This window comes from Syngnathus scovelli, chromosome 19 (genome assembly GCF_024217435.2).
Source record: "Syngnathus scovelli strain Florida chromosome 19, RoL_Ssco_1.2, whole genome shotgun sequence".
In the NCBI taxonomy this organism is placed as follows: Eukaryota; Metazoa; Chordata; class Actinopteri; order Syngnathiformes; family Syngnathidae; genus Syngnathus; species Syngnathus scovelli.
The window spans coordinates 4,180,786-4,205,104 of NC_090865.1; the positions used below are offsets into that span (position 1 = coordinate 4,180,786).

Here is a 24,319-nt window from a genome sequence, read left to right on the forward strand (position 1 = left end):
AATTCATACAACTAAATAGGTCATGGCTTCCTCCTTTGCAGTTCATTAAATGACCCCAGAGTTCATACAGAATAAATTAAAACAAAATGTTTTTTTGGTATTAATACCAATGCAGTTTTTTTTCCTGGTTAGGGATACAATTAAAAATTTTCAATGTAAAACGGGTACCTTGGCTCAAAAAAAAAAAGGTTGGGGAAACAGTACAGCAATGCATTTAGAATCACAATGCTGACACCTAGCGGTCAACAATGGTTACTGCAACACTCTGTAATATGTTAAACCATGACAAACACATTAAAATAACAATTTACGTTGAATAAATGATCAAATGGCTTCCCAACCCCACACTGTCGAAATTGGAGAGAACAAACCAACCCCCAGGTAGGTAGATTATAAATTTATTAACCAATATTGCAAGTTACAATGTAGAGAAGGAAGAGGAGTTAATTCAGTGATGATGCTTTTGCTTGAACTGCAATCCACAGTAGCCACATGTGCCAACTTTAGTATCTTTATCCTGGAAAGAATAAATGAAAAAAATATAATTAGTATCTATTAATGCACAGACAATTGCATTTATTATGATGGAGTTGGACATCTTAAATATACAGTATGGAAATTTGCATAACTAGAAAACAAGCAGCAGTAATCTATGCATCATCTGTATTTATTTATTTAGCAAAATCTTACCAGATTAATGTAGACTTTGGGGTGACCGAGTGCTCCTCCTCCACCATCACAGGACACAACACGGGCCTCCACGTCACTCACGCTCTCTTCAGCCACCAACTTGATGGCCCAGTTCTTATTCACCTAATGAAGACATTTCTTCCATTAAAATCTTACTTAAATGTGACACTTTTTTTCCAGAGACTAAACATCTACAGTGGCTTCTTAGCAATTTATAACTAACTCTAAATAAGGGGCGTGCCATTTAGCAATGAGGTGAAAATAATAGACACAATGACAGGCCATGCAACAGATTGGAAAAGTTATCTGTAACATTTTAACATGCAATTCTAAACTGAAACATGCTTACTAATAAAAATCTGACAGCACTACGACTTTACAGTAACCTAGCTGCAATAAAGTTGTAAAAAAAACCAACAACAAACATTGTCTTACCTCCTTCTGTCTGCCAACGAATCTGGCCCTCCTTGGGTCGTTTGCATCGTAAACCTGCGCATTAAATACTTGCAATGTATCAACGAGTTTGTTGTGCGACAGAAATTCAACAGCAACGTCGCTTGATAACCAGTGCAGCATACAGGCTAACAATTTGTACACCACAAAGTACCTGTCCAGTATGTGTGATGGGCTCGCCGGTAGTGGCAACCTCCACGGAGTAACGGTGCACGGGCACAGCAGAGAGTTTCAAGGGAGAAACTAACGCCTTTGCATTTTTACTGAAGGACAACATTCGAATTCCGGTGGCCGCCATGATTGCAGCAAATTACTTTCCCAAGATGCTCAGCGGGTTAACTATATATAACAACCTAAATTTTGCCTTACAGGTGTAAATTGAAAGACGCATACTATGGCGGACCTTATGACCAGGCCTCTCACCCAGCAGAACTAGTTCTAAGGTCCACCACAATACAAATCAAAACACTTTTTACTTTTATGATGGATTATTAGAATAAAAAAGAACCTTTTGGTAACTGACGTATTGGCAAGGAAGACTGCGAGACAAAATCCAGGGTAAAATAAATCTTTTCAAACAGGAAATAGCCCTATACTTCCGAGCTAACCTGCAACGCTGTTGTTGAGGTTGTGGTGATCATAACCACAATTTTATGATCTCTGTACCTGATTATATTCTCGAGAAGCAACTTTAAGGTATTTCCATGTGATTTTCTTTCATAATTCCCTGCAGGGACTCTATTTAATGCCTGGTTTGCTAATGATCGTCTCATGCAAGGTCGGCCACTTTCCGGCTGGCTATTTTATTAGGTACATGTCCACAAAACATTCTGATCTGCAAGAAGACACGTCCAGTTACTGATGCACTGAAAATTTATGGAAGATGGGCGTTTTTTTTAAATGCAAATTTGCCGAAACGTGGACGTCTTGTATTGTATCTATCTATACGGGCATTTACAAAACATTTTTTTGCATATGGAGCATCAGTTCTGCTGCAAAAACGCAAATTGACAACTGCCCTAATTATGCCGATAAGAATAGTATACTGCATTTAAATATGGAGAGATGTCATCATTGTTTCCCTATTCCTTTTCATTGTTTTAGGTCTGGAACAAATGGCATCTCACTTCTTGAAGCACCTGACAGCCTCCCTGACTCGCCAGATGACTCGGTTAAGCTGGAACTATTTACCGACGGTTGCTTCCTACAGATGTTTGTCCATTCTCAGCACAGTTCCTCATGCTCCATCATCAGCCAGACTCAGCTGCATTCCGCCTGCTACGTGCGGACCATCCTTATTGGGACAATGTCAGCATCTTCCCTGCATCCAGCTCTCGAATGGGATGAAAACTAAGTCTGCCTTAAAGAGACGCTGCAAAGATTGTTTCTTTGTGCGACGACGGGGCCGCTTGTTTGTGTATTGCAAGACGCATCCGAGACACAAGCAGAGACAAGGTTGAGATTTTTAGTTTTGACGATTGTCTGCTTGCAAAATAAAATGATTTGGTGACCTGCTCTTTTTGATAGTTATTTCGTTTTGTTGTATGCACATTTAAGAGGTTTCATCAGATGGAAGTGGTGAAAAAAAAAACCGCTTTTATTTTAACAGCTACAGTAGTATTATTAATTTCTCTTCCACAAGGGGGAGACAAAGTCTTTGATTCATACAAGTGTACTCTTTTACTAATCTTTTACTGTTAATGATTTCTTTTCATGGTCCATTTTTTAAAGCTATTTATTTTCTTACCCCATTTTAAAACCTTACAAAATTATGCCAATATAGAAAGCACATATTCATATTTGGACGCCCACAGTACAAGTGACTGATGTAAGCTGTATTTGGCAACAAACAGTCAACCTGCTTGGGTGGTTTCCCAATAATATTATACACAAATGGGAAAACACGTTTCAACAATGCAGGAGTGAGGGAAATAATTATTTGAGCCCTTGCTGAATTTGTATAAGTTTTACAAAGCAATTAACAGCCTCTATTATGATAGCTGTGTGATAATGGTAATTAAAAAACATTTTACTATTGTACGTCATAAAAATGTCATAATCCTTTGAAATACTTTGCCAACGCATCACAAACGTGTCAGAAAGCAACGTAAAAGAGGGAAAAAGGGATCAAAGATGACGTTGTCAACGTTGCCCTTTTATTTACCACCGGATATAAACGTGTTCAATCTCGCACGCTTGCTGAAAGCGGACTCCCTGTGCATCGCACAATTCTACGCGCACTTGCAGCCCTTTCCAAGTCCGACGACAGAACACGAGCCTCGGTCAAAACTCCAAAGAGTGACATTAGACTAAGATACGCACAGTTTTATCGCTATTTGATTACTTTTACGCTGGCAGCAATGATCTCGTCTGGCAATCGCCCTTCCAGATGGGGCAGGAACCCTTTCGTCCATACGATAAAACTCAGCAAGGCAGACAAAATAAAGGTAAGGCTCTATTTGTATTTCTTTGATCACATTTATGACGTTTTATTTTGTATCTATGCACCCATCGACTATTTCAATTGGTACATACTGTTTTGCAATACAATACAACTTTTTACGCGCATTTTACAACTTGTGGACACTTGGTGACTCCTTTATTTTTAAATTGAGTTGTACACATTATAGGTAACGATGGTAGAAATGTTTTTAAATTATTTTGGTGTGTAGACCACAGAAACCACATCAAGCAAATATCTAACCCATGTAAGACATTCTGTGCATCCATCATACTGTTGGCAATGTTTCCCAACATTGCCAGGCACTAACCTGCAAGTGAATGGAGCAACTTGCCCTTGTTGTGAAAGCGCCTCACAAAAATGGTGCAATTTAATATGATGAAATATGACTATAAAAGTCAAGGCTTAATGGTTGCGGTCATGTTTATGGACCTAACAAGATGACTAGTGGTGGCAAAGCAAACATGAACCTGAAGCGGGATTGCACTGAAAAGCAGCTGTGCTTTCATCTTAAATCTATCACAGCTTTGGGCGAGCGGACACTTTCAATTGCCTCGTCATCAATCAACCTATGGATCGATGGACACCCTCTTGGTGATGGATGGTCTTCTGTTCTAATCTCAAAGACCAATAAAAAAGATCTCAATCCATCAATACTTTTTTTTTCTCACTGACTGTCTTGATTTTCTAATTTTTAAACACTTTTAGAAACTCACTCAAGACTATATCAAGTTCCACAGACTTGAAGTCCCTGCCTGTTTTCATTCTTTCCAAAACATGCCTAACATTCAGGCTCAGTACAAACAACCTCCCTGTCAGCGCTGTAGTTTACCCTCATTAAATTTACACGAAGACAATTGAAGTTTTTCTGCATGCAGTTCCTTTCCTTTCATTTTATCTTCCTGAATTCTGCATTTCCCTGTAATGGCCGCTTATCACTGATATTTATCCACTCGCCTTTGAAGGGGCCTGTTAACAATTTTGTTTGTACCAGATGACAGCAGGATACCCGTAAATATAGGCCATAGACAATCTCCTTCACACTTCCTATTGCGGCTGACTAATGTGGCGCCGAGGTGTATTTTTCCACCTCAAGACAAGCGAGTGTTTTACATAAACAAACATGACTTTATACTTGGGCCTTATGCTTTAAAGCTACAGTGGAACCTCTAAAGCTAAACTGTGTTAGCATGTTTTGTTTTCTCTGGGTGCTTATTTGTGATCAATAATTGGTGACTGGTCTAAAAAAAATGAGACAGTAGACAGACTGTAGAACTCATTCCAGCTGAGTCACACATTTTTTTTTAGGGAGTGGAAATCCCGTCATGGCTGCCAGCTACAGCTCCCAAAACAAAACACATGAGAGATTTGGTGGAGCTATGATGTCCATAAGGTTTTTATCAACCATCAGCAAAAGCATTCTTAGGTGTCTTGAGATAAATACCTGATTACAAAATTCAGGTGGACTGTGACCTCCATTGCTTAACACGTCTCAACCTGTCCTCACAACAATTTTGAGAATTCCCTGCAGGGTCCAACACTGTGACGTCAGATTTCCTTATTTTGACATGCTACAGGCATTTATTTTACATCTATTAATTTTTCATAATCATCATAATCAGTACCTGAAATTACATAGATTGCATGTAAAAACACCAGCAACTACTACTCTCTGCTCTCATTGTCACCCCCCCTCCCTCGGGAAAATGTCAAAAGGATCCTCCCGGATGGATTTGTGAAGCTCTGATGTGTCAAGTCGAAGTAAAGTGGAGGCAGGGAAGCAAGAAGAAGAGTTATGGAGCATCATAAATCTGCCTCATAACTGTTTATTTATTAATATGGCCCCGCAGCGTGCACCTGGGCTCCTCCAGAGAGGGATGGAGGTGGACGGGATTGCCACGATTCCCCAGAGAGGTGACAAACTGCACATCAATGCAAAATAGAGGCAAGACAGTTGAAGCCAGCGAGGCATATTAAATGAAGGTGGCAGCTGGGGAGCAAAACGATAGGACTGATGGAGGGGAAACTCCTCCGAGATGGGAGATTACCACCACACAGGCCCCGAAGATCGAGAAGAGATCCAAGATAGGTCGGGAGAAGGCAGAAAAGGGGTTTGAAACGTCACAATGGGACTATTTATAGCAAGTCGGGATCTTGCTTCGTGCATAAAAACGCCACGAGTGGGAAGACAGCGAGAGGAAAGGCATCAGCTGACTTGTCATCCTCTCATTTCTGCTCTGGCTGACCTTCACGTTACTTGCACCATATGACCAGTGGGTGGCTTCCCCCTTGCGTAATCTTTGCATTTTTTTCCATCTCAATTATTTATACTGTATATCTGAATTATTTGTGGATCTAAAATTAGGTAGTCAGATGCTATTTATTTTATTTTTTATTCATTTTATTTTATTTTAATTTAGTTTTTTTATTATATATTTATCTATATTATTGAGCACTATTACTTTCATCATTTATATATTTTCAAATTGATTTTAAATGCATGTAATCCAAATAGTACATCTAATTGCTATTAAAGAGGTGGTTTTATAGTAGAGTGCTCCTACTAATAAACCGTAATAATGTGCCATTGAAAATGAATTTGTACATTTAACCAAATCGAATCCTTATTTCCCTTGTGGAATGTTGCTATTTTTCCAGCGTTAATTAGCATCCCCCCACCCCATTAACCCATTAAAAAAACTGGCCCGAGAACAAAGCGTGACTCTGTGTAGATTCAATTGAGTGTTAGCTGCTGCTTCCCTTTTAAATCAACTAATGGGATGTGTGTATCCTCCTTGGAATACTCAAGAATGTCAAAGTGATGCTACAAAGTAGCTTGTGACCGGCCGAGCTTAATGTGTTGCATTTATACTAATGTGGTCTTTCTTTTCCGTTTTGTAGATCGGACTCATGTCTGTGACGGTGTTTCCAGTTCGACTACTCATGGTTTCCTTCTTCATGCTGCTAGCGTGGCCGTTTGCCTTCGCAGCCTCGTTTGGACGTTCGGAATTTATTGTTGACTCGCAGTCATGGTGGAGAAGGTGCGCTTGTTCTTCCTTGATTATTTTGCGGGCTAAAATAGATGAAATAATTTTTTTTCTTTACAGTTTTATCAAGCGTTCCCTGAGCGTGATTATGAGGGCCATGTGGTTTTGCGGTGGTTTCCATTGGATTAATGTGAAAGGTCAACGGGCGACATCCTCCGAGGCCCCCATCATCACGGTGGCACCTCACTCCAGCTACTTTGACGCCATTCCCATCACCCGCACCATGTGCTCCATTGTCACTAAACTGGAGACTGGCAGTCTTCCCATCTGGGGCAGTTAGTAACAAACTTGACATCGTCCGTGACAATACCTCCGCTTATTTATTTTTTTTCCGATCTAGCCCTGATCAAGTACATCAGACCGGTGTTTGTATTCCGTTCGGACCAGGACTCGAGGAAGCAAAGTGTTGAGGAGATCAAGAGGAGAGCACGCTCTGGAGGGGAGTGGCCTCAGGTAAGGCATTGAATTGACTTAGCGTATTTTCCGCACTATAAGGCGCACCAAAAAACCTCCAATTTTCTCAAAAGCTGACAGTGCGCCTTATAATCCGGTGCGCCTTATATATGGACCAATATTGAGCCACTACGGCAGGCGTGTCCAAATATACAGATTTATATATGGACAAAGTTTTAAAATGGGCCATTCATTGAAGGTGCGCCTTATAATCCGGTGAGCCTTATATATGGACAAAGTTTTAAAATGGGCCATTAATTAAAGCTGCGATTTATAATCCGGTGCACCTTATAGTGCGGAAAATACGGTACCTGACAATCAAAATCCTACTTGTTAATTTTTTAAATTTTTTTAAATCTAGATCATGATATTTCCAGAGGGTACATGCACCAACAGGACAAGCCTCATCTTATTCAAAGCAGGTATGGACAAGATATTGTAAATTGTTTTGACTAGTTCCAGATCCGAATTCATTTGTAATCCCCTCGCTTCCTGTGTCCGATTGTTTTTAGCCGTTGGCTACCGCTCGGCCTAATCCCCATTTATTCCAGTCTGTAATTCCATTGCTCGCTTCTATTGTCCATATTGTTAGCGGTTTGTTCTGTCTGCGAGCTAGCAAAACTGACACATTCCCTGTTGTGCTCCCCCAGGTGCTTTCATTCCAGGACTCCCAGTGCAACCGGTGGTTTTGAGATACCAAAACAAACTGGTAAACACGAACAGTAACTTCCAGTCACTGAGACACACTATGTCAAGGTTTCCCTTCACGTTATATATGTACAGGTTCCTCTTTTGTTGAATGACTTCATGTTCTGCTAGGATGATATTTCATCCTGCCCTTTCTTCGTTTGGCTATCTCGCTGACGAATACACTCAAACACACACACACCACACACACACACACGTATCATGTCTCTAAATACACTTCATGAAACATACATAGTAGTTTCTCTAGAAGTTTCGAGTTTTCTGATCCTCAATCACTATTGTTAGCCACGAAATATTTTAGAGGAAGGTGGAACAGATTAAAGGCATTTCCTTTCATTTCAGTGAGGAGGGATGTTTTGAGTTATGGATAGTGCTAGTTTTATGTAAGTGATTATTGTGACATGTTCATTTGTGTGGTTACGTCATCATTGAGAAAGTGAATTTTGTCGAAGCTCCTCGAGCTTTGCTGTAGGCACATTGTTTTCTGATATCCCTGCGTCAACATTACAGCACAAATTACCGTATTTTCCGCACTATAAGGCGCACCGGATTATAAAGCGCACCTTCAATGAATGGCCCATTTAAAAACTTTGGCCATATATAAGGCGCACCGGATTATAAGGCGCACCTTCAATGAATGGCTCATTTTAAAACTTTGTCCGTATATAAATCCATATATTTGGACATGCCTGCCGTAGTGGCTCAATATCGGTCCATATATAAGGCGCACTGGATTATAAGGCGCACTGTCGGCTTTTGAGAAAATGGAGGTTCTTAGATGCGCCTTATAGTGCGGAAAATATGGTAATACATTTGATCCTAGCCAGCTTTATCGCAGTGTAATGTTGACTTTCTCCTAAGTAAAGCAAGCTCAACATTTTAAGAACAAGCATTCTGAGCAGCCTGAATCCAAGGTGGGCCTCTTTGTAACCGGAGATCAATGTGAACCATCTGCCCTTCACCCTCCTCCTACCTTCACAACATTAAAACCACAGTTACGCACAAAAGCTGCCCAGTATTCTTCTCCGGCCTTGATAGAAAGAAAAAAAAAGAAAGTGTGGTCCATGTTTGTCATTTCCTTTCTTGGCTTCCCTTCCGCAGGATACAATTTCATGGACGTGGCGAGGGCCTGGAGCGTGAGTGCAACACCCCAACACAAAACAACAAACCGCAGTACACATATCTTCCACGTTCCAAGGAATGTGACATTGTGTTAGTGACATGTTGTGTTTTCATACTCCCAGGTTCAAGATTTTATGGCTCACTCTGTGTCAGCCTCACAATGCCATGGAGATAGAGGTAAACAGTTTTTGATCGGACTATATGGCGGGGATGTTTACTTAGCTGACTTCTGTTTTTTAGTACTTGCCGGTTTACACCCCGTCTGACGAGGAAAAAGAAAACCCAACACTGTTCGCCAACAACGTTCGAAAACTCATGGCCAAGTGAGTGTGTGTTGGCATGTGTGTGTGCGGAATTTGATTACCTTCCAGCTGCATTCCCTCTGACAGAGCGCTGGAGGTGCCCCTCACGGATCTCTCCTTTGAGGACCGGGAGATTAGTTTTTCACAAGGGCCCCTGCGCATCCACAACCCTAGCAGTCTTCTTGAGTTAAATCTGCTGGTGCGCCGCTTGAGGTGAGGGTTAGAAAGAAGTCAGGATGATGCTGACATCTTCTGGTGATACAAAAGAAACACACCAAATCATGAGTTGCACTTTCAACTTGGAAACAATTTTTTTTTTCTTGTCATGACAGGCTGAAGATTACAGATAGCCTTCTGAATGAGCATGCCAGCAGAGTCAGGAAGCTCCAAAGACATAAACTGAATTTGCAAGACTTGGCATGCTTCCTTCACCTGCCAGTTACAGAGACACTGCAAGAAGTTAGCAACCTCTTCGTCAAGGTAGATAATTTTACTATGCATGCATACTTCAGAAAAATATATGTGACAAGACAGCTACAAAATCTGGTATGATCTAATAAGAGCTGTATCAAATTTTACTACACAAGTGGCTCCCTCTAGCGGAGATTCTGTAGATTGCAGTTAGGATTTTTTTGCATAAAATGCATAAAAGACAATATGTGATAAGACAGCTACAAAATAATCAGTTTGATATGATCTGTAGAAAAATTTGAAAGCTGTATCAAATTTTGTTACTATGTAAGTGGCTCCCTCTAGCGGAGATTCTGTGGGTTGCAGTTTTTTTTTTTTTTTTTGAGCACTTAGAAATAGTCATCTTAAAATATTTGTGTGCTCACCACTCTCATGTGAAATGTTTATTTTGCCCAGGATGAAGATGGTCACATTGACATCAGACACTTTCTTATCGCTATGTCCACTATTTACCGACCATCAAGGTCAATGGAGACCCTCAAGATGGCCTTCAAGGTAAAAAAGCACTCTTAGAATAATACATTTTCCATATGAATTGCTTAAAAGTAAAAGCTATTATGCGCAGATGTATGCCAACGAGGACAGCGGTGAGGTCCATGAAGACGAGCTAGCCTCCATCTTGGAAATAATGTTGGGAATGAAAGAAGTTGATTTGTCAATGCTTTTTATGGAACTCGATGGACCAGATACCGGGAAAATCACGTATGGTAAGAACATATTGTTAACGTACGAGGACAACTTCCGAGAACTGGGCTTGACCTATTTTTTTTGTCCAGATGAGCTTCATCATTTCATAGAGCAGCACCCACGTGTTGTCTACGACTACCTTGACTTTAAAGACCACCCACGCAAGTTCTGCATCCGCCGACCCAACGCCTGCAACGGTCAGAACCACGACAAAGACAACTGAAAAGGACGATTTAAGACAAAATATTTATCTTTGCTTCTTTGCTGTGGGACGCAGCACAAGTGCCGCCCAAGTGCCTTTTTACAGCAAGAGAGGGAAAATAAACTCTGAATGGAAATACAAATAAGTGGCCCGGAAAGCTTTCTGGACGCGTCGGAAGCTTCGCGCATCATTTTCGGTCTCTCGCTACGAGACGTGTTTTATAAGTCTACAAACGATTATTTATTTTCAGACGCCTTTTCTGCTTAATAATAATAATAATAAAAAAACTCTCAGGATACATATTGCATTTATATTGCAGAGGGGAAATGTGGAAGCCGGTTCTGTCACACTACCTTGTAAAATGAGTTTTTATGACTCAATACTGGCGTTTTTTTTTAGCTTCTGAGTTGCACTTAAGTGACAGGTGAAGGCAATATTGTCTGATGTTTCACAGAATTTTTTTTTATTAAACAAAATGCTTTCAAATGTGTGTTACTATTTTTTTCATCAACCACTGACATCACCATTTCAGCTTTTGATTTGTGTCCACATGGTGGCGCTGTCTCTCTAAATCATACTCATCACAAGACGCACGAGTGCCCACCTGATGGACAGGAAAAGCATTACCTCATCCCCTTTCCTTTCATTCCTCCAGGTAAAAATAGACAGATTAAGCCTTGGCTTTGATGAGAGAAGCCTACAGAGGAGGTGTGGAAGCTGGTGAGCGAGCGAGAGGCGTCGAAACGAGTAGAGAGACTAAATGGATCGTTCTGCTCCAAATCCAATTCCTAATAGCTGCAGGGAGGGTGGGTGGGTGCAAGGCGAGGCGGGAGGGAGAGGAAAACAGTCAAAAGTAAGGCAAGCGAGTGGGAAAGGGGGGGTGCAGATATCACGTCGAACAATTAAGACCTGCCTTGAGGGTCTAAAGAAGACGCTTTGATGAGAACATATAAATTGCTCAGTGAGCAAGCGTCTCTCTGGAGTCTCCTGCCTCAAAGGAGTCTGCAATAAAAGACGCCGCCCGCAGCGTAGCGAGGCTGGATTGTGTTGGCGGAGCGTCCTGGCCGAGCGGTAAACAGATTGCGAACGCGCTGATGAGCCTAAATGCAAGGTCAAAGGTCACACCGTTTGCTCACGTGTCCAGTCAATCAATGCTTGGAAATGTTTACATAAAATATCCGAATGGATCCGAAAGAAAATGCCAAATGGAGGATAATTATTTCTGTTTATACAGAGGCTGAGAGGGAGTGTGTTGTCATTACAGTTATGTGGGTGATGTGGTTACCGTGGCAACAAGGCGGACTCTTTGTGGTCAGTGTGTCAGTTGTGCAATCCCAAATCTGGTTTGCAGGTTTTTTTTTTTTTTACAGTGGCGGCTCAAAGTTTTTTGTCTTATGGAAGCTTTTTTTGTAAAAAAATTAATTTTCCTCTTTGTGCGTCAAGCTTGTATTAGTTTTAAACTTGTAAATCTTCATTCCATACAGAAGCCCTCGAGTACTAAGTACTGCTGAGCCAATGGCTAAGCCACATTCCAATTACAAGTTTTGTAGGAGTTTTCGAAAACCTGGAAGGGGTTTTAGGACAACTTCTCCAAACAGCATGCTATTTGTGCCCGTAGCCAAAGTCAAAAGTCAACTTCATGTTGTTTTCGTAGTATCTCCATCACCCAGTTCCGAGTAGAATCTGGATCGCCCGTGGAGCTTTTGCACTCTTCTTTGGCCTTTTGGCCTCACACCACAGACAACATTCCGAATTTATCCCGCTAGGGTTTTTTGTAAGATGCTAGCGCCCAAAAAACAGCGAGGTAGGTGTCATGAGAAGTGATGCTTCTTATCCTGAGTCACTTTACATATTTTCACAACTTTCTTTATGCCCTGAATACCGTAATTTCCGGACTATAAGCCGCGGCTTTTTTCCCAAATTTTGAACCCTGCGGCTTATAGTCAGGTGCGGCTTATATAAGATTTTTTCCGTGATTTTTGTGATGACTTGATCACTTTTATACACTCGTAAAAAGGCTGTGGACCACTGTTGTGCGGTATCTTGAAGAAAAAAACAACAAAAATACTATTTTAAAACACTACTATGGCTGCTGCTTATTCTGGCTGTGTTGTTTGTGACTATTATGAGCTTTAGTAGGAATGCACACTAGGTTACCTGCGTCAAAGGGCTCTAAACCCTTTCTCTTACTCTGCCATGTGACTCAGAGTGGCGCTGTTTGGACCATCTGCATTGTATTAAAACCCAATCAATCAGCATTTAAATTCAATTCTTCTGAAATTTTGCTCGCCAAAAACAAGTTGTAATGAATGTGAACTTTTAATGCATTTCATTCAGAAGGTTACTTTGAACCCTGAGGCTTAAATGGCGGCGCGGCGTATTTATGGATTTTTACGGCTTTCTGTGTACTGTCTTTCTTTGTAAAAAACTCATGTGCATGTGCGGCTTATAGTCCGGTGCGGCTTATGTAAGAAAAAAACTAAAATATCCCTGAATTTTAGCTGGTGCGGCTTATAGTCCGGTGCGGCTTATAGTCCGGAAATTACGGTATGTTTATTTCCTTGACACCAACTCTCACATGACACAAAACAGCAACGAAAATGAACCACATGATTTATTTTTCCCACAAAAGACCCCGCTCTCCGTCAAAGACCTCACGGCATTAAAGTGTCATTGTTGGCTCGGCATTAGTTCTCGGAAATAAGCGAGCAAGACGAGGCGAACGGGCTAAGATTGTGGTCGAGAAGTTCAAGGCGAGTAGCAAGCAAATAAATCACAAGTTAACTCGGATGGAGGGATTACCGGCGTGCAAACACGATGGAGAGCTTGTCGAGTGGAAAGGGCGGTTAGAAAAAATGGTCAATATAGGAATGAAGTACCGTAACCTTGGGTGAAAAAACGAGATGTCACTTCTCTGGAAAATCATCCTCTGTTTAAAGTCATGACTCTTTTTGTAAATTGTTTACGGATACAAAGATTAATCAAGCAGTTTTGTCCCGTTTCGACGAACAATCCGCTTTTTGGTCCAATCCCGGTTAATCGCGTTTTTTTTGTTCCTGTTGTTGAATCTCATAACAGGTTGTGTGACGCTGATTAGAAAGCGGATGCCGCTCCAATTTATCACATCCCATTTGCCGCCTCCCGTTGCCAAATGGACAGGGGCCTGTCAACGGGATTGAGGCCCGCGTGAATACGTGCTCGTCCGTGCCGCCTTCACTGCAGCCATAATTACCTCTGTCTGAGGGTAACCAACAGTGGCGGATCTCATTATGCCATGATATGGGTCGCGTCTGCATCTACGGGCTTCGGATACACACGCTCATTTACATATGAATGTGTACTTTTTTGCACGGGTGCGAGAAAGCGCGCGCCCGTCTATCCCGGACGCCCACGCGTGCGCACAAACACGTCATTTACATATAAAAGCGTTAATGCGTGACACACAAGTTACATCGTACGCACACCCGGCAGAGTATTCATACGGGCTACTCATAAATTTAGACACTTCTGTCAGAAGGCCCTCGCCGGCAGACGAGGATATGAACCCAATATAGCATACAGAGATAAGCCGGTGACTCTGGAAGCAGAACTAATATTATTTGCACGGTGTCGAACGTTTATCTGGCGCCGCCTGCAAAGTGATGGTTCTGTGTCACTTTTGTTTAATAATGATGTGCCAATAGTAATATGCCTGCTGGCTGGAAACCCATTACAGTTCAAAAGATTATCCAAATACAATCTAATTTGGAATATTGCATTTTGACAGCCTGTGACTAGAGAAGGTGGGATGGTATTTTCTTTCCTTTTGCAAAATTCCAATTAACATTTTTAATGCTCGACAAAGACTCATACGTGTTGAGGTGTTTGACTGCGCCAAAGGTTTTGATGGTTTCACACAAAGAACTTTTGGCTTCATGTGAACTTTGGATTTTGGAAGCGGTGGGGTTGGTTTGACATCAATTTGGCAATGTGAGATGGTTTAAAAAAAAGTTAAACTGTTTAATTGCTTCGAGGCTCGTCATTATCAGGAACAACAAGTTGCCCTGTGGCGGCAACCTTCTAAAACATGATAATGAGCTAATATGTAAATGAAGCGCACTCATGCAACTGAAAAATGTAAATACTTTATAGTAATTAATTACCTCATAGTGTGATAATACTGTAAATAGCCAAATTAATTTTGTAGAAACTAATCATTATTTTTAGTTTTTATCAACATTTATAAGTGTTTGACTTTACATGTCCAAGCGTAAAGCGAAAATGTATGTACCAAAGTGTCAAAGCGTAATGTGAAAACGAATTGCGTGTACCGCAGTGTTACAATCTATAAATATCAGCGATGTAGCTCTCCTAATGAGGCTGATGAAACAGCGTGTCGTCAACCCAACCGCATCGCCATTCATCTTCACAGCTTCATCGCGCATGAACTCATCAAAGGCGTATTGGTCGGCCGATGAATGAATGATAAAGAAACTTCATCATCAATGCCGACATACTGGAACTTCGCAGACAAAAAAAATTGCACCAGATTAGCCTGATGACATCGGATCACACGCGTGTTGTACATGTTGCATTGCGTCATTGCAATGGCAATAAAAAAAATAAAATACAAACGTATGTAAAAAAAAAATTGCTGTATATAAAAAAAGATATATACCGTATTTTCCGCACTATAAGGCGCACCGAAAAACCTCCAATTTTCTCAAAAGCCGACAGTGCGCCTTATAATCAGGTGCGCCTTATATATGGACCAATATTGAGCCACTACAGCAGGCGTGTCCAAAGTCCGGCCCGCGGGACAAATGTATATACCTTATATATGGACAAAGTTTCAAAATGGGCCATTCATTGAAGGTGCGCCTTATAATCCGGTGCGCCTTATATATGGACAAAGTTTTAAAATGGGCCATTCATTGAAGGTTCGCCTCATAATCCAGTGCGCCTTATAATGTGGAAAATACGGTATATATATATAATTTTTTTTATATACAGCAATTTTTTTAAATATATTTTTATGTACAGCTATTTTTTTTAAATCCAGCCAATCTCAGACTTCTCCTCCCACAAGAGCGTGAGTCTCATGATGATTTGCAGTCATTGGAGCGTATCTGGCTCCATCCTCATAGGAAAGCCTTACGCCGCTTCCACTTTTCTAGGGCATTACGCACTTACATATACTTGGTAATAAAGCCAGCATGCTCAAATCGGGCATGAAAACATGCGCGGCCAGTGTGAAAAGGAGCATGTTGAGAAGCAAAAATTGGTTTGGCGATGACACGTGGCCATGAGTAGCGTGTGGTTAGGTTCGTTTGCGGTTCCCTACAATTGCGTTGGATTATACTGACAGATGTTTGGAATATTTTCAAAATTATTGTCAAGCTGCAGATGCATAACAAAGCAAAAAGACAAAAAAAATTACTGCATTCAGTTCTTGTTAAAGGAAAGGTCATTTTGTTTGTGCTTATGATGCAAAAAAAAAAGCCACATTTCCAAATACCACAACACTCACTTATATCATGCAGAAGCAACACTGCATGGTGCAACATATGCATTAAAAAAAAAAATCAAAAAAATTATTATGGTCGTTGCTTACCTCACACTCTTCCGTCCCAGAACCGAACAAGCGGGCCGCCAGAACTCACCATGCACCTGCAATAAAAACACAAATACGTCAATATAATACACATATAAGCTCAAATTGATATGTGTGCATGTCAGCAGATAACGCTGTCTATCTGCCGAACCCGTATTTGCCTCAATAAAAAATTCTCCCATCAGGGGACTCGTCGTAAATCTCCAAACGTGTCTGCCGGATGGCTCGCTTATATTGTTGCGTGCATGCAAAAGCTCTGACAAGCGCTGCCTGGCCTTGAGGTGGCTCCATAACCATCCCCAGATGAGCCAAGCTCATATACATACGCACATGTGTTTGTGATGTTATTTCCCTTTGTTATTTCCATGCATCCATGAGATTGATTCCTTTCATTTTCCGCCTTCATGGAAGATGCCCAGTCCTACATTTTTATTTCCAAGTTATCAGGTTACATTTCATGCACGCGATCGGTGGCCTTGCGAGATTGATTCATTTCCATGCTTCCGTAATAACGCAAGCACACGCCGGTCAAAAGCGACTCGAGGTAAATCTGGACGATAATTTCCAACCCAAGAGCAAGGACACTAATGCTCACTTTGAGTTGTTGTTGCAAAACTGCAATGACACACACGCTGCTGATTTGAGTCTCTCATGTAGCTAAACACACAGTTCACATCCTGTCAATAAATGCTCTGTAAATATTTGCCCGTTTCTTGAAAACATATTAAATATGCAGACTGTCATAGATGTCAAATGAAAAGACAACACGTTGTGTGAATAGAAACAATGGAATTAGAATATTATAATTGGTGTGTGTCACAATATACTCAGTAAGCCACAAAAAGCAGGACAATATTTTTTCCAAGATGGAAAAAACAATATTTTTCAATGACCAGCTATGCTTGAGTCAAAAAAAAAAAGTATTTCCATGGTTACAAGTCCAGCAAGGTCAGATACAGGAAGTAAATGCTGACTGTTGATTGGCTGCCACATAATTGCACTCGCGATTCTTCCATGTGTCTCATTTCGAAGCCCGATCATTTCTATTCTTTTATTCAGCGACTCGGGAGACGTATTGTACGCCGTGATAAATTATGCATTGTGCTCATCTGGTATCTTAAAAATAACCTGTGCATCAAGTCACCGCCGCCCATAAAGCCGCTGTCAATAACCTCCTAGCATCATCTTAATTAGCTGTGAAAAGCCTTTCATTTATTGGCTCGTCACCCGTCTTCCACATCCACAATAAATTTGATGACTGAGAAGACTAAAGGTACTTTTTTTCTTTTTCCCCTCATCTAATCCTTTTCGGTAGAAATACTGGCGGCGATCCCAGCGTGTACTTTTGACAAGCTGGCACTTCAATCGAGGTTGTTTATAATAAAAAGGCGTAATACACTTTTATACCGCGACATAAATTCCTTATCCACGCAAACCATAACTTGCAATAGCATCCGGCTGTTTTACATTCCCTTCCTATAAACCCATGCGTGAATAGCCGAAAACACCCCATAATGTTCTCGGTTTATCTTTAACGCTCTTAAATGGCTCACAAACACCTTTTTAACTGCACAATTAAAAAGCTAGTTCAGGTAATTCTTAAAGGCAGGTGCTCGCTCGCATAATGAAACGTCTGCTTTTTAATGCTACGCTCAGGGCACGCCGACGGCACCGTCGGGTTCAGGAGGTCGCGGGGACCCCGTCGGCGGGTGCGTAACTTCACGCCGAGCGTCAGATAATGGAGCATTAACATGAATAATGCATGTCGTGTTGACAAGCGAGGGGAAACACACAGAGTAGTCTAAATATTCTATAAGGGGAGCAATTCATGGAACAGAATAGCACTTTGGGAACTAATGGGCCATCAAGTGTCACATCCTATGATGAAAAGTACAGATGTGATGCGCAACTCATTATTGCGCCCCAAAAAAAAAATATTTTTTATGCATTTGCTGTGTGCTTCTTATTTTTCAGGAAGTTCTATTTTGCAGAATATTGTAAGGATATATAATGAGCACTATACCGTATTTTCCGGACTATAAGGCGCACCGGACTATAAGGCGCACCTACAATGAATGGCCCATTTTAAAACGTTGTCCTTATATAAGGCGCACCGGACTATAAGGCGCACTATTATTGCACCATGTCAGATTTTTAATCTAAATCAAATCCTTCTCCATTTTATCTTTTTTATTTCAACTTCAGACGCAGCAAATTACTTTATAATCACAAAATAATGATCCATAGTCTTTTTGAGTCATGATTTATAGTCTTCAGCGGGCCACTTATGATTGGTTTCATGACACAATGCTTCGGGCCAGTTTAAAATTAGGAATTTGGTCCATATATAAGGTGCACCAGACTATAAGGCGCACTGTCGGCTTTTGAGAAAATTTTAAGTTTTTAGGTGCGCCTCATAGTCTGGAAAATACGGTAAAAGAATTTCCAGACAGTGTTTGTCTGCAGGAGTCTTACTTTTAGCTAAAAAAAAAAAACAGTATAAAAAAATGAAGCTGTCATGATACGCCTTTCAAGTTGTGGACAGCTAAAATATTTATAGCACTGAAAAGTGTTTGTTTCACTCCTATTCACATCAAGATGACATCATCAATGTGTTAGATGCTAAAATACCCTCGCTACCTGTTTTCATGCCCCCCCCCAGGTATGACTTTACTTCATCTTTCATCATCCACCTGATTAGCATCTTAACTCACTAAATTCCATATATATCCCTTACATAATCCCGCGAAGCATAAAGCTCCATTTAGGCGCATGGGCTACTTTTATTTTCCCTCTCACGAAACATGGCTCTCATCTCAGACAGGCTGACCCAGTTCTGCTCCTTTACCCGCAACAGACTGTTGCCTAGAGGGGAGGCTGGCCGCAACATAAGGCTGTGGCAGAGCCCACTGGTTCAGAGGTCCATCTCAGCGGGCTCCTGTTTGCTCGCCGTCTCCCCTCAAGTCATTACGAGTATAGCGGGGGGTGGGGGCGAGCGATGGATGGCTTCAGGCCCGACGAGGCGCTTCCACTTGTCTGATCGTTCAAGGTCGCGGCGAGTAAATCGATACGCTGATGTATTGGCAAGTGGGGAGCTTTGTGCGTTTCTGTTGAGTGTGCGCAGATCCTCACCTGGGTCACACACAGTTAGCGCAGTTCCTTTTCCTCCCGCTAGATGTCAGTAGAATGCAGCGAGGGTTAAGTGAGTGCTCCATCAGCTTGGGCGTCTTTGTTTGTGACAATCCTCACAATGGGACAGCGAGTGCATCTGATATGAAACACAGAAATGTTGTTTCCATTAAACGCCAATGCAACACCAGGGAATCAAAACAGCATAAATATGCAACAGACATTATATGCAACAGTGGGGGATGCAACAAAGCACAATTTTTTTGAGTATTTATTTTTCTGACAACTTTTTTTTTTTCTTGCCGGGGAATCAAAACAAGACTAGTAGGTCTAGTTAAAACACATTTGTCAATTCATATTAAATGTACGGTTAAATCGCCCTTAGCAATGTATACTAAATATTAACGCTTCATTGTCATATTTATCATTGCAGGCATCTTTGAAGCAATAACAACATCCATATTTAAAAACAATAACATGTTTGTGCATTAAATAGCCGCTATCAAATATTGCATGGGGCTAAACGTCTCATCTATATGAAAGTTTCATTTAAAGCGCCACACGCTGTCACTTTGCCTTATGTCGAATTCTCACACTGACTTTCAATATAATCAAATTACAATAACGTAGCAAATAGCCTTGTTGAGGTACAGACGCATTATCATATGAGAAATGGCATTTATCATAGCTATAATTAGACTGTCTCATCCAAAAAGACATTAATGTATCCTGGTGTAATATTATCACATGGATATATTCTTTTTTCACGAGCTAATCTAATTCACCCGCCTAATAGGTCATAATTAATTGTTCCGCCATTAATCGAGTGATGTCATAGCGACATGCCTCCGGGGAAAATGAGTGATGTCAATTTCCAGGAACGTTGCCTACCGCCAGTGTCATGGTGCGTTCCAGATGTATAATAACAATCCCAGGTTGTGTTTTTGTCTGTGTGCGACTTGCTGTCAAAATCTCATCAAGCTCATCACGTCAGCTCGATCACTGATGAGCGTGACTGCGCGATTACCGCCGATTAGCTCGGGTCAAAAGGTTCAAACATTATTGAGGAGGATATTACGGCGCGGTGAGACATGAATATTTAACCGTCTCATTCTTGCTCTTTGGCTAACTGAAGCCAGATGAGATGATGATTAGCCTTGCGGACAGGGCTAACGACTTGGGATGGATTAGAGTGGATGGCCGTTGAATGGCTCGATGACATGGAGTGGACAGTCTCATTCATGTGATGCTCGCTGGATGGAGGACAGGAGTGAGCCGGCCAATTAAATCCGAGTGGTTGAGATTTGTGACTCTCATATGGTTTCATTTCAAGAGGACCCTTAAAAATTAATCCTCAGTTTTTTTCCTTTTGTTAGCAACACGCAAGCTTCAGCCTCTTGTAGTGGATCTCATTAGAATGTGCAGGGAGTACCGTATTTTCCGGACTATAAGGCGCACCTAAAAACCTGGAATTTTCTCAAAAGCCGACAGTGCGCCTTATAGTCCGGTGCGCCTTATATATGGACCAAAATCCTAAATTTAAACTGGCCTGAAGCATTGTGTCATGAAATCAATCATAAGTGGCCCGCTGAAGACTATGAATCATGAATCAAAAAGACTATGGATCATTATTTTGTGATTATAAAGTAATTTCTTGCGTCTGAAGTTGAAATAAAAAAGATAAAATGGAGAATGATTTGGATTAAAAATCTGACATGATGCATTAATAGTCTTATAGTCTTATAGTCCAGTGCGCCTTATATAAGGACAAAGTTTTAAAATGGGCCATTCATTGAAGGTGCGCCTTATAGTCCGGTGCGCCTTATAGTCCGGAAACTACGGTATATGGAGAAGATTCAGGTCTCTTATTCCCACTTCTGGCACACGAGCCAGAACAGGCCAAAACAAATACTGATGAGCAGTGGGAGAAACCATATTCCTGCTGCTGCCGGGTATGCATTAACCTGGTTAAAACTACCTCAGAGACATCGGCGAGGACATATTTACTCATTTATGTTTCATGTGAAGTACTTTTAATCACCTTGTTTTTCCAAATGTGCTATACAAATACACTTGCCTTGCTTACACACAAACACAAATGCATATTTTAACCGCCTTGCAAGTGTTGGCGCTCTCACTTGACAACCATCTGCCCCTTTGTTTCACACAGCATTACAACCGCTGCCAGAGACTGTGTGTGTGCACGTGTGTGTGTTATCACTAGTGGGGACACACGCTTCTATATCCAGAGTGTGTGCTGGCTGCCAAGTGTCCATTTGGTTGGGGATTTTTTGCCAAGGTGAGGTGGAGGTCAATGCCGCACAGCTGAATCATTGAGCAGGACTGAGATGAGGAGACACTGCCAAGCTTGGCAAGTGACTACATAACACCATGTCATCATCTGTGTACTAGATAGATACCAATTCTCAAAGCAGGATTGCTGTGAATATATTATATCATTACAGCATAGTAAATTACAGCCTAACATTCAGTCAGGTGTACCTAATGAAGTGTCCAGTGAAAGATTTCTTTTTCTGGTCTGTTTGGTGGTCAACGGTTTATTTATTTTTTTTCCTGCATGGGGCAAAAAAGATGCCCAGTCCCCACTGAGCGTTTCTGCTTTCATTTTTGGATGGAATCAATAATGGATGAAACTCCCACCGCTTTGCACCCAGGGATTTGCTTGAAGCGGCAAAATAAAAAAAAAAATCTTCGAAAAGCAGCTGCGATCCTGCCGGTGTCACGTTTGACCGCCAATTAGCGGCCATGTTTGACAGTGGCGTGCTGCTCCCGACTGTTTGGGAGGCTGGCGAGAAAGACGCTTACATTCGCATAGTGACAGGCACCACCCGGGGACCCTCTGACCTACTCTCCTAACCACTTTATTGATCTGCTGGCCAAAGATGTGAGCGCCTATTGAGGTCATCATTAATGATTTATCCTATCTAGAAAATGTCAAATGTGGCTTGGGAGCATAAACATGAACACGTCAGATGTTATGGACTCATAAACATGTGAGAGCTTTGAAGGAATTCTCCGCACGTCTTTATATGAATCATACATGCGGAGAGGAGAAGAGGCCGAGTACAGAGGCGGCTTTAGCATAGAGTGAAGCAATCATTTCATCACAATTTAGCTGAGATGCTGTCACTCACTATACGAAGGACTCCCACTGAGAGATATATGTTATTCTGAATAATCTTCCACTTGGCTCCATCGCTCACTCTCTCCCTGCCGGTGGAAATCAATAAGGCCATCTAAGAACAGTGCATGCGTGTCATAGGCGGTGGACGCCGATGCTTTCAGACTATAGTCTTGCCTTTCGATGAATATTCTAGCACGCGTGCACACATATACGATGCATTAGGGACTCCACCTGGACTTCCACTCAAGCACGGCATCCCGCAGGGACGGATCGAATGCACTCTGCGACATGCAATCACCCCACGTTTGGGACTTTATGCGTGCGGAACGGACACAAATGCATTCAAAACCTCAAAGTCGACTCAAGTATTTCGCCGTGACCCCCCTCGAGGGTTTGAGAATGGCACGCGAAACTTCATGCTTATTTTCTTACTGGCCTGAGGTTGGCGTGTGAAAATTGTTGGAGGTTCGGCACAGAGGTCCATTCACGTATTTGGAGGTGAGGATTTACGAGCCGGGGCGAGTCGGCGACGTAAATTGGATTTTACGAGAGGAATTCTGTCAGCTCTTAAAACGCAACATTTCCACCGAAGGAGAGCTTCATGAATTAACCATGGTGTTTGGATTTAATATAAATATTTCTATACGAACGTGGTCAAAGGTGGGTATAGAGGAAACCAAAGTTAAACACAAGTTACTTATATGACTTAGTAAAATGTAGTTTTTGAAATATTCAAGCACTCTGGAAAAAAAATATTTTTTTAATGATTATTTTAAGTTAGGGGACGATTACATTTATAAGTTGAAAATGCACAAAAACTAAAATATTTAGTGAAATTGCCTATCTAAAAATGTTATAGGTTTTGACATTTTGAGTTCGCACAGCTGGTTTTTTTTCCGATGTAGAAATGAAAAGAAGAATTACACACTCACTAAAGTCTTCATCAGCTACTGTATGAATACTCAAACTGTTGTTTTTTTTGTTCCCCCTCATAGAAGCATATAAATAATAAATGGTCCTAGCCTAAAGGCACTCCCGGTAAAGTTTTAGACAGCTCGCAGCACTATTGAGTGATGTTTTTGCCAAATAATCCCCTGTTTACTTTATCATGCATGCTCACGAATGCGAAGCTTTGTGTCACTGTCAAGCTGCGCCACCGAGACGCTGTTGGTGGCGGCGATATGCAAAAGAGGAGCAAAATGCATGTTAAAACAATAATGCCATCGTATGCTCCAAAAAAAAATGGCACCTTTCTCCTTAGCATTAAACTTCCCTGCAGTTAATTACGTGGCCGATCCATGGAAAACAAAGTTCTCACACATATGAGTCATGAGCAGACATGACTCCCTCTTTTGTTTTCCTTGCAAATTTTTTATCAATACTCCAAACGCATGATCTCATTTTGCAGGTTGTGCAAATTACGCCTACATTAAGACGTATGTACGCGAGCATGTTGAAATCGCTTGCGGGATATAAATCCGAAGAAGCCGGCCATTGTTGGAGTCACAACTTGAAATGTCTTAATGGTCCCAGTTGCGAGTTAGCGTGTGCGCTATTCCCGCATCAGTGCCTTTAAACACCTCAGTCATCATTGTGCGGCGCCGGTGTTTATTTAAATGGATTTTGCCTGCTTAGGCTGTAAAGAGAGCGGCAAGAGAGGGCCTCGTGAATTAACAGCAATAAAGCGGCCACGCCGTTCCGTCGAGGTGGGCCAAACTAGGCCAGGCGGGACCGTCAAATCCCCGAGCGGCTCTCCCGACAACCTACCGAATTCAAGCTAATTGTCTCTCCTTGTCATGGCTGTTTATTCAAGCCTCAGCACTCTCCCCGCCGTAATGGATTCAGGGCCCTGACAA

The 24,319-nt window shown here is 41.5% G+C and overlaps 2 protein-coding genes and 1 long non-coding RNA gene across 5 annotated transcripts in view; 1 reads left to right on the top strand and 2 right to left on the bottom strand.

Annotated features, from left to right (window-relative positions):
• Window positions 1-382: 382 nt before the first annotated feature.
• On the bottom strand, window positions 383-1,474 carry ndufs6 (NADH:ubiquinone oxidoreductase subunit S6). Its single transcript, XM_049750628.2, has 4 exons — window positions 1,298-1,474; window positions 1,126-1,179; window positions 691-813; window positions 383-517 (listed from the first exon to the last, which is right to left on the bottom strand). Exons 1-4 carry the CDS (start codon window positions 1,439-1,441, stop codon window positions 449-451), a joined length of 390 nt encoding a protein of 129 aa, XP_049606585.1. The 5' UTR covers window positions 1,442-1,474; the 3' UTR covers window positions 383-448.
• Window positions 1,475-3,325: 1,851 nt separating this feature from the next.
• Window positions 3,326-11,082, top strand: lpcat1 (lysophosphatidylcholine acyltransferase 1). Its single transcript, XM_049750626.2, has 14 exons — window positions 3,326-3,590; window positions 6,506-6,645; window positions 6,712-6,926; window positions 6,992-7,104; window positions 7,466-7,526; window positions 7,755-7,813; window positions 8,914-8,948; window positions 9,057-9,111; window positions 9,175-9,257; window positions 9,324-9,449; window positions 9,569-9,716; window positions 10,104-10,202; window positions 10,273-10,414; window positions 10,484-11,082. The coding sequence occupies exons 1-14, from the start codon at window positions 3,504-3,506 to the stop codon at window positions 10,615-10,617; spliced, it is 1,497 nt and encodes a 498-aa protein (XP_049606583.1). The 5' UTR covers window positions 3,326-3,503; the 3' UTR covers window positions 10,618-11,082.
• The window catches only part of LOC125986771 (uncharacterized), a 127,695-nt gene continuing 112,728 nt past the window's right edge, over window positions 9,353-24,319 (bottom strand). For all 3 annotated transcript variants that reach the window (XR_007487768.2, XR_007487766.2, XR_007487767.2), the window contains 3 exons: window positions 19,322-19,457; window positions 16,190-16,245; window positions 9,353-9,488 (listed from right to left, as the gene is read on the bottom strand). This is a non-coding gene — a long non-coding RNA (uncharacterized lncRNA). The remainder of the gene's footprint in view (window positions 9,489-16,189; window positions 16,246-19,321; window positions 19,458-24,319) is intronic.

Bases quoted from the DNA above. Each gene is read 5' to 3' on its own strand.
- ndufs6 (XM_049750628.2), bottom strand. From the start codon at position 1,441: ATGGCGGCCACCGGAATTCGAATGTTGTCCTTCAGTAAAAATGCAAAG. The intron at 1,180-1,297 runs GTACTTTGTGGT...TTTAATGCGCAG, and splicing joins CCATCACACATACTGGACAG to GTTTACGATGCAAACGACCC. The intron at 518-690 runs GTAAGATTTTGC...TATTCTTTCCAG, and splicing joins CCAAAGTCTACATTAATCTG to GATAAAGATACTAAAGTTGG.
- lpcat1 (XM_049750626.2), top strand. From the start codon at position 3,504: ATGATCTCGTCTGGCAATCGCCCTTCCAGATGGGGCAGGAACCCTTTC. The intron at 6,646-6,711 runs GTGCGCTTGTTC...TTTTCTTTACAG, and splicing joins TCGCAGTCATGGTGGAGAAG to TTTTATCAAGCGTTCCCTGA. The intron at 10,203-10,272 runs GTAAAAAAGCAC...TATTATGCGCAG, and splicing joins CCCTCAAGATGGCCTTCAAG to ATGTATGCCAACGAGGACAG.